Here is a 15103-nt window from a genome sequence, read left to right on the forward strand (position 1 = left end):
AACAAAACCAATTCATGACCACTTGCAAGTCTTTAAATGACGATGTTTATAGCAGAAGTTACATGATAGTTTTATGGAACGCCAAAGGTTCAAAGTAAAAAACTACCACATAAAACTAATTTAGAACAGCTAGCTTTTTCACATGCTCGTATAAAACCGGGATAAAACATGAATAAACCTTCAAGGCATGCTGATTGTTACTTGGGATTATGTAATTTTTCTGACAAAATAAAATGACGGAAACGTGTTGTATGGTTTAATTTGATTTAGGCTGTACGTGAAATCATAAAATTGAGTAATAATTTTCTTGTATTTACATGAATTATCCCGGCTAGGCGACATATTTTTCTGATAAAACTCTGTGTTCCTGATGATTTCTCCAATATGGCTAATCCTGAGGTAGTCATAACTGAGCTCATGATAGAACTAGCGGTTTTATCACAGCATTTTTTTGGTTTATGTTACGGCCACGAAATCTTTTGTTGGTTGTATGCATTGCCTCACAGTTTTGTGTATTTGTTTACAAAAAAAAAATCTCTCCGACGACAACCGCAAATGTAAGTTTTATTGGAATTATATATAATAAGTGATAAAACCAATTCATGTCTACTTGCAAGTCTTTAACTGAAGAAGTTTATAGCAGAATTTATATGATAGTTTTATGGAACGCCAAAGGTTCAAAGTAAAAAACTATTACATAAAACTAATTTAGAACAACGAGCTTTTTGACATGCTCGTATAAAACCAGGATAAAACATGAATAAACCTTCAAGGCATGCTGATTGTTACTTGGGTAAGTTATCTACTGTCAATATACAGGGGATACTCAAAATAACTGGGATAGGTAAAATTTTCACTTTTCAAAAAATGTTCAACTCGCTGTAACTTTTCGAAAAAAGCATCAAATATTCTCAAATTTTTACTGTAAGTTCATCAACTAGTTGTGTATCAGTGGTCAAAATTCGGAAAATATCGAGCCATTCTACACGAAGTTATAAAGGTTCTAGAAAAAGGTAGTAGAGACGAACCAGCCAAGGGCTGAAAGTCTCTTTAATAAAGACAAATCAATCAATCAATCAATCAATAGAAAAAGGTATAATTATCCGATAGCCAACTTTGAGCTGTTATATCTCCGGATTCAATGAACCGAATGCAATGAAATTTTGAACATTTATGACTAGTATAATAAACTTTGAAAAACAGTTTACTTAATTTGAAAATATTAATAAGAAAAAAAGTTATGGCGGTTTCATTTATTCTATGTTTTTTAGTAAATTTATCTATTTTTCATATGCATCCCATTACTTTTTCAACTTAATGCCAGTTATTTTGTTACTTCCTTTCAAAACATATTCATATTGAAGTCAATTAGAGGGAATTTAAATGAACTATAATAACTATCTCGAATTTTAAAACGATGATGAAATTTTGGATAAATTGGTGGTATATTAGAAAAATAATCCAATCGTAATAATTTTCTTTCGTGTGAAGAATTTTAAGTTTAGTCAAAAATTTTTGATAGCTTATTATATAAGTAATAAATGATCAAAATTTCATTGCATTCGATTCATTAAATCCGGAGATATAACAGCTCAAAGTTGGCTATCGGATAATTATACCTTTTTCTGGAACCTTTATAACTTCGTGTAGAATGGCTCAATCTTTTCCAAATTTTGACCACTGATACACAACTAGTTGATGAACTTACAGTAAAAATTTGAGAATATTTGATGCCCTTTTCGAAAAGTTACAGCGAACTGAACATTTTTTGAAAAGTGAAAATTTTACCTATCCCAGTTATTTTGAGTATTCCCTGTATTTTGTTCATCTGACGAACTGCATGGCGATGCTGTGCGATTGCATACTTGGAGGCGTATTCAGTGGTCTGGCGATATTTCTTCGATTTATTTAACAAAAACTGCAATAGAGTAATTCATGTATTTTTGACAGGCTGAGGAAAACGTTGGAAAAATCGTCCCCTAGCTTCCGTAGTAAGCAATTGATTATTTTGCAAAGTTACTAATACGCTTATAATATGATTGTGCTTTGTGTTCCTGGTGACAAAAACCTTAACGGAAGCATTTTCAGCTGAGAAAATCACAATTTCCAATCGCCTGTTAGAATTGCATTTTGGACACCCTCAGGTACATATAATTTGGACAGGGCAATTATCTCAATGTTTAGCCATGAATACTGTTAAATTATGGAAGTAGTATAATTTAATAAATATTTTCTTGTAAATAATCAAATTTCTTCGATTAACAGGCACCTATTTTGGTAATTAATGCAGTTTTTGTTAAAATCGATGAAATATCACCAGACCCACAGAATACGCCTCAAAATATGCAATCGCACGGCATTTTAAGAGTTCTAGTTCTAGATGAATGTTCAGAGATTGGCTGCCTAATGCTTCTTTATTGAACATTTTTAATTGCACTGAGACTTTTAAATTTCATACAATTATTAATTAAGTGATTTAGGGTGAATATTGTATGTATCTTGCATACCTGTGCATTTGAGGGGTTTTAGTGAAACAATTTACATTTTCGATAATTTTGATGTAAATTCCTAATTTTTAAGCGTACACCCTAAGCAAATGAGTATGTTAGGCCTGTTTAACAGAGAAAAACTTAACATATTATCAGTTGTTTTACAACTTTTACTTGTTTCCAATCGTTTACAGCAGGTAGAATGTCTTTATGGTGGGGAAGTAATGAATTGTAAACCGTGTGTTTTTCAGGGCTGGCAAGAAAGGTAGGGGGGGTGCGGGTAAGACGGACCACTAACTAGTTCTGTCACTTAAGAGCTGAAACTTGGCTTGAGAGAAAACATAATATTATGTTATGTTATTATGACATATTATGTCCAGTGGCGTAGCAAGGGGGGGTGCGATTGGTGCGGTCCGCACCGGGCCCCGCGAATTCAGGGCGCCTCCAAATCAAGGAAGGTTTCTAACACTAGTTTGAATTAGGTTCTTCAAATAGCAAAAGTTTCCGATAAGTATAAGTTCAACACTTCGCAGAACTGCTGATAGGTATGTGGGGGCCCCTTCGTGGTTATCATGGGGCACATGGATGTCCCCAAAATTACAAGAAAAATATGTTAGAGATTAAAATTGGATTTTACGAAATTAATTACCGATTTGAGAGTAAAATTTATGAGCATTGTGAAAACGTCCCTGACATCCTGATAACAGGACCAAATATAGTTGTTGACTCAGCAGATAGCAGCTAAATTTCAGGAGCCGCATTTACGAAAATTATGATCTAAACACATGCCAAGTCAAAACCGTAATTGACGAATTTCGCGCCAACTCGACCAGTGGTTGGCAACACCCTCTCAGAATCGAATGAAACTTGGTGGGCATAAAGACTAGGTTTTTATAAGCAACTTTGCATACTTAAATTTTCGAAAATTTTCAAGAGTAACATTTGAAGAGGGCCTAACTTTTTTTCGAATAATTTTTTAAAATCGATGTAACTCAAAAATGACAAGACCTATAGAAAAGTGTTGTATGGGGGACTTTTAGAGAATTGTCCAAGCTTTCATGAAAAAATATTTAAAAAACTCTAAATACATTTTTACACGCTAAAAAATATATTTTTAAAATTAAAAGTCAATTTACAGAAAATGCCCACTTTTTTATGTTTTGAATTTTTTTTTCCAAGAAAGTCAATATTGTTGCCTAACTTTCCTCCATACATCACAAGATGGGCACTTTTAAGGAAAAAAAGTTTTTCTAACAAAAACTTTTTCATGTTATTTTTTTAGCGTGTTGCGCATTAACTCGTACAGGATGTATCAAGAATCCTTATACCCATTTAATAACACTCAATGGGCATTTCAACTTTGTTTGATTGGGTGCCTTCTTTTTCTTGGCGTTACATCCCAACTGGAATAGAACCTGTTTCTCAGCTTGTTTTGATATCTGAATGCTTAAAACAGCATTCTGTTTGCTGAAATTGTATTATTGTGTGCCTAGAACCAGTGAACTAACATCATTATTAGAAGCGAATGATAAAGAATCGGTTTTATTTCAACAATGGCTAACAACTGATCGATGCAATTTGGAAACTATTACTAAGACTATAGACGAGTTTGTTCCGTATTTTGTAGAAAAAGTTGATAAGCTTATAACTCATGATTTCATTTATAAAGAACAATCCTCATTTTTGCGGGATAAAAAAGAATCTCTTAAACAGGGTGAAGTATTAACAATTTGTGACTTTTCAGAAAATTATTCATTTATCATTCAAAATCCAGCTCAAGGTTACCATTGGAATAATTCTCAAGCTACCATTCATCCCTTTGAAGTGTACTACAGAAAAGAAAATAAGTTGGAAAACTTGAGCTTTATAATAATATCTGAAGTACTTACACACGATACAACAGCAGTTCAGTTATTTATATCAAAACTGCTGGATTTCAATCAACAATCGATTGATTTCTCAAAAATTACTTTCATGTCAGATGGAGCAGCAGCTCATTATAAGAACAAAAAAAAATTGCCAGTTTGTGCAGTTTTCGGTCCAATTATGGATTGGAAGCAGAATGGCACTTCTTCGCAACTTCACATGGCAAAGGTCCATGTGACGCTGTTGGAGGTACTCTCAAGCGAATGGCAAAACGAGCAAGTCTTGCTCGAGATTATGGAAACACAATCACAACTCCTCGAGAACTGTATGACTGGGCAGTTAAACAGTCAGATATACATATAACAAAATTGAATTTCTGCTTTATTTCAAATGAACAATATGCAAAAATGACGGATGAACTTGAAGAACTATACACATACAGTCACGTAAAAACAATACCTGGTACACAAAAATTTCATTCATTTGTGCCAATTTCTGAAAATAAAATTGAAGCGAAGAAGTTTTCGAATTCAAAAGATAATCCAAAAAAGTTTACTTTGTTTCAGATTGACTAAAGATCTAATATTCAAAAACCGTTACAATATGAATGTATGAAAGAAGGATGTATATATTGTAGAAAAGAAAATAATTGAATACACATATACATATGTACATATTTCATCAATACACAAGCGTTTTCATTGATATAAAACCCTAAAAGCAAATTTGTCTTGAGCCCTTTCCAATATCAAGCACGTTTTCAATGTCAAGCACGTTAAGATATTAAAAAAGTAGTTGAGCCCATTAAGTTTTAATGGATTGTCATTAGGATTCTGGATACATTACTGTACGAGTTAATGCACAACACGCAAAAAAAACAAAATGAAAAAGTTTTTTTTAGAAAAAAAAATTTTTCCTTAAAAGTGCCCATCTTGTGATGTATGGAGGAAAGTTAGGCAACTATATTGTCTTTCTTGGGAAAAAAATTCAAAACATAAAAAAAGTGGGCTTTTTCTGTAAATTGACTTTTAATTTTGAAAAGATATTTTTTAGCGTGTAAAACATTTTTTTATATTTTTTAAATATGTTTTCTTGAAAGCTTGGACAATTCCCTAAAAGTCCCCCATACATCACTTTTTTGTACAACTTATCATATTCGAGTTATATTTTTTGTGAAAAAAACGGCTAATGCGCAACACGCTAAAAAAACTAACATGAAAAAGTTTTTGTTAGAAAAACTTTTTTTCCTTAAAAGTGCCCATCTTGTGATGTATGGAGGAAAGTTAGGCAACAATACTGACTTTCTTGGAAAAAAATTTCAAAACATAAAAAAGTGGGCATTTTCTGTAAATTGACTTTTAATTTTAAAAATATATTTTTTAACGTGTAAAAATGTATTTAGAATTTTTGAAATATTTTTTCATGAAAGCTTGGACAATTCTCTAAATGTCCCCCATACATCACTTTTTGTACATCTTATCGTATTCGAGTTATTTTTTTGTGAAAAAAAAACGGTTAAAAAACTTTGACTCTTTTTAAATGTTAGTCTAGGTTAATTTTGAAAAAACAAAATATGCAAAGTTGCTTGAAAAGGTAAAGTTTTGAAACCTACAAAATTTCATAACATTCTGAGGGGGTGCTGCCAACCCCGAAGACGAGTTGGTGCGAAATTCGTCAATTGCTATCGTATAAAAAAAGTACAATCAACGTATTCCAACAAATTTATGAAGTATTTCTTTCAAGTATTCCTTGAAGGGTTTCTACGAGAATTCCTTTGGGCAAAGTAAATACTTACATACCTTGCCTTCGGGAATATGTATTGTATTACGATTTATCTAGCAGTTACTTTAAAGACTTTTACAAACATTCCTCTAAGATTTACTTCAGAACTTTTTTCATGGATTGCTTTAGAAATTCTTCTAAGCGTTGACTTGAATTGATTCCTTCAGGAACACCACCAAGAATTTCTTCATTATTTTTTTTCCAAAATGTATCAAGGAATCTTTAAAAAAATCCTTCAAGGATTATTTTACCTTACAAATTCTTTCGAGTATTCCTTCAAGAATACCTCCTCGGATCCCTTCATAAAGTCCTTCACGGATTATGTCATGAAGTTCTTCAACGTATCCTTCAGATGAACCTTAAGAAATTTCTCCAAGGATCCTTTTGGAGACTTCTCAACGAAAGAATGTTGCAGGAGTTCCTCATGGAAAACATCTTTGATGAATTTCTGAAATCATGCTTGATCAGGTATGGCTCTTGAATGGATCCTTGTGGGATTTTTGCAGGAATTTCGGAGGAATTCCTGAACGAGATTTTTAACCTACCTCTCAAATTCGTTGATGCAATTAAAAAAAACAATTTTCGGAAGAAATCCCACAGATTTCAGTGGAAAAATTTCTGCTGGAAGCCTTGGGGGAATTCCTTCAAGACCCCCTAAGGAAATTTGTGCAGGAATCCTTTGGAGATGAATGTATCCTCGTAGGATTATTTGAAGGAAAAATTTGAGAAATCCCTGAAGGAATCTTTGTAACATAGCATTAAAAAAGTCTTGAAAAAAAAAGATTAAATATTTATTGGATTTTCTTAAAGGATTCATGAACGAATTGTGGAAGAGGAATTTTAAAAATTGCGTAATCTTTGGACGATTTCATACAGTAATTATTGGAAAAATTTCTGAAGAAATCTTTGAAATTCTTGAACAATACTTCGTAATAAATACTTGAAAGGGCTTAACTTTAAGAAAACCGCTTGAGGCACTGCAAAAAGAACCCTTGCAGAAATTTCTAAAAACAAATCTTGAAGGAATTTCTAAAATAAAATCTTGGAGGAATTTGTTAAGAAGTCTTTGAAGTAATTCCTAGATGAATCGTAATAGATAACTCTTGGAGTTCCTCGTTTGAAACAAATGCTTGATGGAATCGTTAAAAAAAATCTTAAAAGCTTCGTGAAGGAAATCCGGACGGAACTGGTGTTACCGCTAAGTATATCTTTATTGGTATCAGTAGATGGAAACCTTGGAAGAAGACCTAAAGAAGTCATTGAAAGAATTCCAATAAAATTTCTTGGAGGAATTTCTTGAAACAATTCTTACAATTTTCCATCGGAAATTTCTTTTGGATCTTTTTCAGTAGTGTCTCAAAAATACTTATTTTCCTTCGCTCATAACACTTAGATGCTCTATATCAACTATTTCAAAAATTCCCACTTTTTCAAAAAATACCTCTCTGGAAAACTCTCAGATGGTAGATAATACATCCAGCTAGATGCCTACGGGTGCCATTTTGCCAGTCAGGCTCTGATTTTTTCGGAATAGTGTCTCAAAAATACTTATTTTTCTATGCTCACCACATATATGTGCTCTATACCAACTATTTCAAAAATTCCCACTTTTTCAAAAAACACCTCTCTGGAAAACTCTCAGATGGTAGATAATACATCCAGCTAGATGCCTATGAGTGCCATTTTGCCAGTCAGGCTCTGAATTTTTCTGAATAGTGTCTCAAAAATACTTATTTTTCTATGCTCATAACACTTAGATGATCTATACCAACTATTTCAAAAATTTCCACTTTTTCAAAAAAATACCTCTCTGGAAAACTCTCAGATGGTAGATAATACATCCAGCTAGATACCTACGGGTGTCACTTTGCCAGGCAGGCTCTGAATTTTTCGGAATAGTGTCTCAAAAATACTTATTTTTCTATGCTCATAACATTTAGATGCTCTATACCAACTATTTCAAAAATTCCCACTTTTTCAAAAAACACCTCTCTGGAAAACTCTCAGATGGTGGATAATACATCCAGCTAGATGCCTACGGATGCCACTTTGCCAGTCAGGCTCTGAATTTTTCGGAATAGTGACTCAAAAATACTTATTTTTCTATGCTCATAACACTTAGATGATCTATACCAACTGTTCGCACCAAACTCGCGAACTTTATTAACGACGGTGCACCAGAAGTTCTCAAAACTACGACGGCGGACTAGCGGACCGAACACGTGATCGAACTTACATCGGAGATAGATTCGCGGCGGACTGGACACCTTTCGGATTTCGGACGATCTTAGAAAAACGATGCGATCGGTTTGACTGCTGTATTCATACTGATGGTTAGTAGATACATTTTCAATTGCGGAACTTATATACTAGTGTTAGTGGTACAAAACGAGGAAATTAAAGAACGCAATGTTCCTTGCGTTGTATAAATGAATTTGAGAGACAATGTGCGAGCTTTCTATTATGACTAATTTAAACTGACAGTTGAAAGTCCGGAGTAGTTGCAGGTCCTCGAGACATCCCGGGCCGCGTTGAACCGGTGTGGTTCAACCTTCATTGATGATGGTCGCCCTCGGCGGCCTGGATATTGCCGGTCACGTCTTCCTCATCGATCGGCAATGGACTGACCTCAGTTATCGCCCTTTTGTAGAGTCCTCGACAAGTTCGTACTAGGACGACACGTACTAACCCATCAGGTCCTGCGAAGGTCTCCATCACTCGTCCTAGGGGCCATGTGAATGGTGGGTAGTTGTCCTGCTTGAGCAACACGATCGTTCCAGGTTCAATGTTCTTCGTAGCCTTCTTCCACTTTGAGCGCTGGTGTAAGAGAGACAAATAATCTCTGGACCAGCATTTCCAAAAGTTTTGGACCGCACGACGCATCTCCTGGAAACGGGAAAGCCTAGAAATCGTAGCATTAGAAGCATCGGGCTCAGGTATCGAGAACATCGGCTCTCCGATAAGAAAATGCCCAGGCGTGAGCACGGAGAGATCGTCCGGATGATCCGTGAGAGGGGTGAGAGGCCGAGAGTTGAGGATGCTTTCAATGTGTGCAGCTGCCGTTGTCAGTTCATCAATCGTGTACGATGAGTTCCCGAAGATTCTTCGGAAGTGGCGTTTAAAAGACTTTACCCCGGCCTCCCACAACCCCCCAAAATGTGGTGATCGTGCCGGGATGAATTTAAACGAGATCCCAGAGTCAAGGCAGTAGTTGTCCCACTCATCTGTCTGGAACTGCTGCTTGTACCGACGACGAAGTTCACGCATCTCACGATCAGCCCCGACGAAAGCTGTCGCGTTATCGCACCGGAGCTCGATTAACCGACCACGTCGAGCAACGAACCGTTTGATCGCGTTGATGCACGCGCCGGACGACAAGTCGGGAACGATTTCGACGTGAACGGCCTTCACCGACAGGCACACGAATACGGCGATATACATTTTGACGCTAGCCCCTCTCCCGTATAACGGACGAACACTGAATGGCCCGCAGTAATCTAGCCCCGACTTGGAGAACACGCGGGCAGGTGTTACCCGCACGGAAGGTAGGGGTGCCATTTGTTGGTTCATGTTCGGCGGGGAACAGCGAAAACAGGTCACACAATTGCGCACGACTCGACGAACTAATTGCCTTCCTTGTATTGGCCAATAGCGTTGGCGCATCGTTGAAAGTAGTAGAGATGGGCCTGCGTGTGCAGTGCGGAGATGCAATGACCGAGCTATCAACCAGCTCAATCGATGTTTTGCTGGAAGAACTAGGGGGAATTTTGTGTCATACGGGCCTTCTACGTTGCTCAACCGACTGTTAAGACGAATCAACCCGTCGTCGTCCAGGAAAACATTGAGATTCTTCAGAGGAGACTTCGAATCGACAGCAATGTTCCGATCAGGGTGTAGCTTGTTGACGGTTAGCTGGTGATATTCGCTGGAGAAGGTGGTTGCTTGTGCAACTTGGACGACCGTCTTAAGAGCCCTTTCGATTTCAGCAGGTGTCAGTTTGCAGGTGACACGTTCTTCTGCTCGACGTCTAACGTTGTAGTAGAAACGCAGACACCAAGCAACGACCCTTAACAATTTCCCCAAGTCAGAAAATCTAGCGAAAAGAAAGTCGTCATTCTCCACACTGTTTAAAGCAACAACTTGTCGTTTCTCAGGCTCTATTTCAGCGCTTGGTATCGGTGAAGAGTTGGGTAACACATCGGGCCAACAAGATTCTGGATGTGTTAGAAATTGCGGCCCATACCACCACAATTTATCGTCAATTATCTGAGAGGGACGGATCCCACGAGAGATTTTGTCAGCAGGGTTGTGTTCAGTAGGAACATGTCTCCATTTGAACCCCTTTGTGAGTCTTTGTACCTCGGCTATTCGGTTGGACACAAACACTTTCCAGTTAGTCGGCGGAGCACGAAGCCAATACAATACCACGGTAGAGTCTGTCCAAAATGTAACGGATCCGGTGAAGTCTGTCCCGCTACGCAATTTGTCCACTAACTGGCTACCTAACACTGCTGCACACAACTCAAGTCGTGGCATCGACAACCCGCGTAATGGAGCAACTCGAGACTTCGTAATCAAAAGGTGGCTAACGATTTGCCCTTCGATGTTAGGACTCACTACATAGACACAACATCCGTAACCTCTCTCAGACGCGTCACAAAAACAATGCAGTTCGTAGTTTCGATCCGAGTTAGAGAGAACTCGACGAGGAACAGCTAGTTGCTGTAGTAATGCTATCTCACTTCGAAAGTTCATCCACCAGGCACTCTCTTCTACCGATAGCTCTTCGTCCCACGAAATGTTTTTTGCCCATAGTCGTTGAACGAAAGCTCTGGCGCTTATAACAATCGGTCCGAGCAGACCCAGAGGGTCAAAAAGCTGAGCAGTTTCAGACACTACAATACGTTTCGTCACTTTGGTCAATTCTGGGAACGATGGTATTTTAAAGTCGAAATAATCACCCACTGGATTCCAAAGAAGTCCCAGGGCGGTCACAGTTGAACGACAGATTTCCATTTTAGACGCGTTTTCCCACAATTCTGTCGGAATGTGTTTCAGAACTGCTGGGTTGTTGCTGCTCCACTTCCGTAAAGAAAACCCTCCGAGACGCAGCAACTCCATCAGCTGGCGGCATGTTTCGCTGGCATCTTCCAAATTGTCACTTCCAGCTAACGCGTCGTCGACGTAGACGCGTTTAATGACAACTTGCGCACCAAGAGGATATTTCTGCCCATCTTCCTCAGCCAGCTTAGTGAGCACGCGTGCTGCATGATACGGTGAGCAGGCGAGCCCATAAGTCACAGTGTTTAGCTGATAAACTTGCAGTGGCAAAGACGGATCTCGACGCCAGATGATTTTCAAATAACGACGGTCATCGGGATGGATCCATATTTGGCGGAACATTTTTTCCGCATCCGCGGTGAAGACGTACTGCGGTAGCCGGAAATTTACGATAAGGGTTTAGTAACGGTGGTTGGACAGTAGGACCTGTATGAAGGACGTCGTTAAGGGAAAGAGCACCAGATCCCTTGCTGCTGGCATCGAACACGATTCGTGTCTTCGTCGTGCTGCTATCGGGACGGTGGACAGCATGATGGGGGAGAAAATACTGCGGGCCCGCGACACGAGAACCTACTTCCATATGCCCTAATCGTTCATAGTCGTCCATGAACCTCACGTACTCCTCACGCAGGGTTGGGTCTCGAGTGAACCTCTTTTCCATTGCAAGGAAGCGCCGCAACGCTTGATCGTAGGAGTCATCCAACAACGAGTCCATGGACTCACGAAAGGGGAGGCGTACGACGAAACGACCGGTGGTGTCACGTGATATTGTTTGGAGAAAGTGGTTTTCGACATCCTGTTCTACCTGTGTGAGTGCCTTACCAACGTCGAGATTTTCGATTTCCCACATTTTCTCCAACTGGGAGTTCAAATCCTGTTCAGTAACAACATGGCAGGTTACTGTTTCAGGGACGTTGGTTGAGTATTTTCCACAAACCACGTAACCGAGCAACGTTTTTTGCAAGACTGGGTAATTATCGTCCAAAACTATTTGATGGGATTCAAGCAACGAGAAAAATAGCTCGGCTCCAACGATCATGTCGACACCGTGACTGATATTGAATTTTGGGTCTGCAAGTAGTAAGTTGCGAGGGATATTCCATTTCGAGATGTCTACATGGCAGCTAGGTAGATTGACAGTCAATTTGGGTAGCACAAGACAGTCAATGTCTCGCACAAATTTCCCGAACCGTGACGCAAGAGAGATTTGCACACTGTAGCGAACACTAATCGTTGCTTGGCCAATGCCGCTCACAGGTAGATTTATACGGTTACGTTTGAGTCCTAGTCTTTGACAAAGAGACTCCGACACGAAGTTGGATTGAGATCCGCTATCGAGTAATGCTCTCGCAAAATGACCAATGCCATCAGTGTCCTGTACTCGTACCAATGCTGTAGATAGGAACACTGTAGCATCTCGAGGTTTCATTGTTGGAGTAGACGATATCATGTTATCAGAGGGGCAACGGGGAAGTGGTTCATTTGCTTCGGACCGACGATTCGAGTATACCGGCGACGAGAGAGAGGGACTATTAACGGCGAGCGATTGCGGCGACGATACACTAACCGACGACGGATTTGCCTGTGGTGAAGTACGCGAAAGCACCACCGATGGTGCTACCGATACCGAGAACGAGGGTTTTGTCTGAGTGACGATTGTTTCGCCTGAACAAACCGCTGTGCAGCTCGTGGTCGTTGAGCTTTGGTCCACCGCAACTGTAGCAGACCCTGGTGCAATCGGGGGAAGATGAAGCAAACTATGGTGTCTCTTTGCACATGTTCTGCATAGGCTGCTACGGCAGTCTTTGGCTAAGTGTCCGCCTCGAAGGCAGTTGATACAAAGCTGATTCTTTTTGACGAAATCCAATCGATTGTTGGGCGTTAGCTTCAGGAAAGACTCACACTGAGAGATAGCATGAGCCTGTTTGCAGCAGGGGCATTTGATAACGTTTTCGGACGCGATATGGGATGATAGTTTTGATCGAGTGGGTTTCTGAACGTTCGCGGGGTGAGCACTCTGGGATGGTTTGCACATCTGTAGTGTGCGTGACCGTTTCAGAATAAAGCTCAACAAATCTTTGTACTGCGGAGCAGCATTATCGTCACACTGGGCTTCCCAGTCCATCGACGATTTCTCGTCCAAGAGACTGCTAAGGCGCTCTACTAAGAACGAGTTCCAATGATCAGCACTGGCTTCAAGCTTATCAAGAATGCCTACATGCCGATTGAATTCGTCGGCCAGCTCTGCCAGGGCAGAGGATGATTCCCTTTTGACATGGGGAATCTTCAAAATCGCGGACATGTGTTGCTTGACGAGAAAGTTCTTATTTTCATACCGATCGCAGATCGTATTCCACGCGAGGAGGTAATTATCGGAAGTGATAGCAAATGACGAGATCAACCGCGACGCTTCGCCCTTCATGGCACTGCGAAGGTAATGCAGCTTCTGAACCGCGGAAATTTGGGGATTGGCGTGCACTAACGATTTGAAAAGATCGCGGAATTCGATCCATTCATCCAATTTGCCTCCGAAATCGGGTATTTTGATTTCGGGAAGCTTTACCGACATGGCTTGGCTAACAGGCGGCACATGTTGGTGTGAGGAACTTGGACCAGGGGAAGGTGAGCTGGCAGTTGCCGCGCCGGGGAGTTTGCTAACCAACGACGCTTTTAGATCAAAGTAAAGGTTTTGAAACTCTTGCCTAGCCTCCGAGAAACCCTCTTCCTGATCTTCTATGGCTTCAATTTTATCCTCGGTATCCTCAAACTTATCCCACAGCCCATCTAAACGCTCGATTCTGATCGCGACCTGATTGGCTTGGCTAATATCGTATTGTTCATCGAAACGCTGGATTAACAGAGCCGAACCGAGGATGTTTTCACGCTTTCGGTGTAAAGCTTTCAGATGAAGCGTGTTTTTACGCAGGGACGATTTTTTCGACGTACTCATTGTTATAGAGACACCTACCTGCTGCGATGGGTTCACTTACGGTTGCACGTGGTTGTCCTAACCTCAACTTCTGGAGCACTTACTGTAGGAGCTATCGAACCTTCTGGAGTCCTTCCTTCGACCGGTGACGGCAGGGCACGAACGACGGAGAATTCGCCGCAGGTTAGCGGCCAGCGACAGCGACAATGACGAGATGTGCTCCTCCACCCACGGTAGTAGGTTCCTCCTCCTTCGGTGATTCGATCTTCAGCTTCTTCGACGAATGGGAATTCCTCCCGGGTTTCGGCACCATTTACTGTTCGCACCAAACTCGCGAACTTTATTAACGACGGTGCACCAGAAGTTCTCAAAACTACGACGGCGGACTAGCGGACCGAACACGTGATCGAACTTACATCGGAGATAGATTCGCGGCGGACTGGACACCTTTCGGATTTCGGACGATCTTAGAAAAACGATGCGATCGGTTTGACTGCTGTATTCATACTGATGGTTAGTAGATACATTTTCAATTGCGGAACTTATATACTAGTGTTAGTGGTACAAAACGAGGAAATTAAAGAACGCAATGTTCCTTGCGTTGTATAAATGAATTTGAGAGACAATGTGCGAGCTTTCTATTATGACTAATTTAAACTGACAGTTGAAAGTCCGGAGTAGTTGCAGGTCCTCGAGACACCAACTATTTCAAAAATTCCCACTTTTTCAAAAAACACCTCTCTGGAAAACTCTCAGATGGTAGATAATACATCCAGCTAGATGCCTACGGATGCCACTTTGCCAGTCAGGCTCTGATTTTTTCGGAATAGTGTCTCAAAAACACTTATTTTTCTATGCTCATAACACTTAGATGCTCTATACCAACAATTTCAAAAATTCCCACTTTTTCAAAAAACACCTCTCTGGAAAACTCTCAGATGGTAGATAATACATCCAGCTAGATGCCTAAGGGTGC

At 39.9% G+C, this 15103-nt stretch overlaps 1 protein-coding gene and 1 long non-coding RNA gene across 2 annotated transcripts; one reads left to right on the forward strand and one right to left on the reverse strand.

The window, feature by feature from the left end:
* The first annotated feature begins 241 nt into the window (after nt 1-241).
* Nucleotides 242-7230, forward strand: LOC134288320 (uncharacterized). The gene is made up of 2 exons (XR_009997900.1): nt 242-1013; nt 1094-7230. It is a non-coding gene; the product is annotated as an uncharacterized LOC134288320 (long non-coding RNA).
* Nucleotides 7231-9585: 2355 nt separating this feature from the next.
* On the reverse strand, nt 9586-14148 carry LOC134286760 (uncharacterized). Its single transcript, XM_062848430.1, has 4 exons — nt 11638-14148; nt 10880-11567; nt 9916-10153; nt 9586-9823 (listed from the first exon to the last, which is right to left on the reverse strand). Exons 1-4 carry the CDS (start codon nt 14146-14148, stop codon nt 9586-9588), a joined length of 3675 nt encoding a protein of 1224 aa, XP_062704414.1.
* Between the last annotated feature and the right edge of the window lie 955 nt (nt 14149-15103).

This window comes from Aedes albopictus, chromosome 2, assembly GCF_035046485.1.
Source record: "Aedes albopictus strain Foshan chromosome 2, AalbF5, whole genome shotgun sequence".
Taxonomy (NCBI): domain Eukaryota; kingdom Metazoa; phylum Arthropoda; class Insecta; order Diptera; family Culicidae; genus Aedes; species Aedes albopictus.

What these genes read in the sequence shown, in the direction of transcription:
- LOC134286760 (XM_062848430.1), bottom strand. Translation starts at nt 14,148, where the DNA reads ATGAGTACGTCGAAAAAATCGTCCCTGCGTAAAAACACGCTTCATCTG. An exon ending in GTGCTCTTTCCCTTAACGAC is followed by an intron (nt 11,568 to 11,637) that starts GTCCTTCATACA and finishes CGGCTACCGCAG; the next exon opens with TACGTCTTCACCGCGGATGC. An exon ending in CTGGTGGATGAACTTTCGAA is followed by an intron (nt 10,154 to 10,879) that starts GTGAGATAGCAT and finishes GACGTCGAGCAG; the next exon opens with AAGAACGTGTCACCTGCAAA.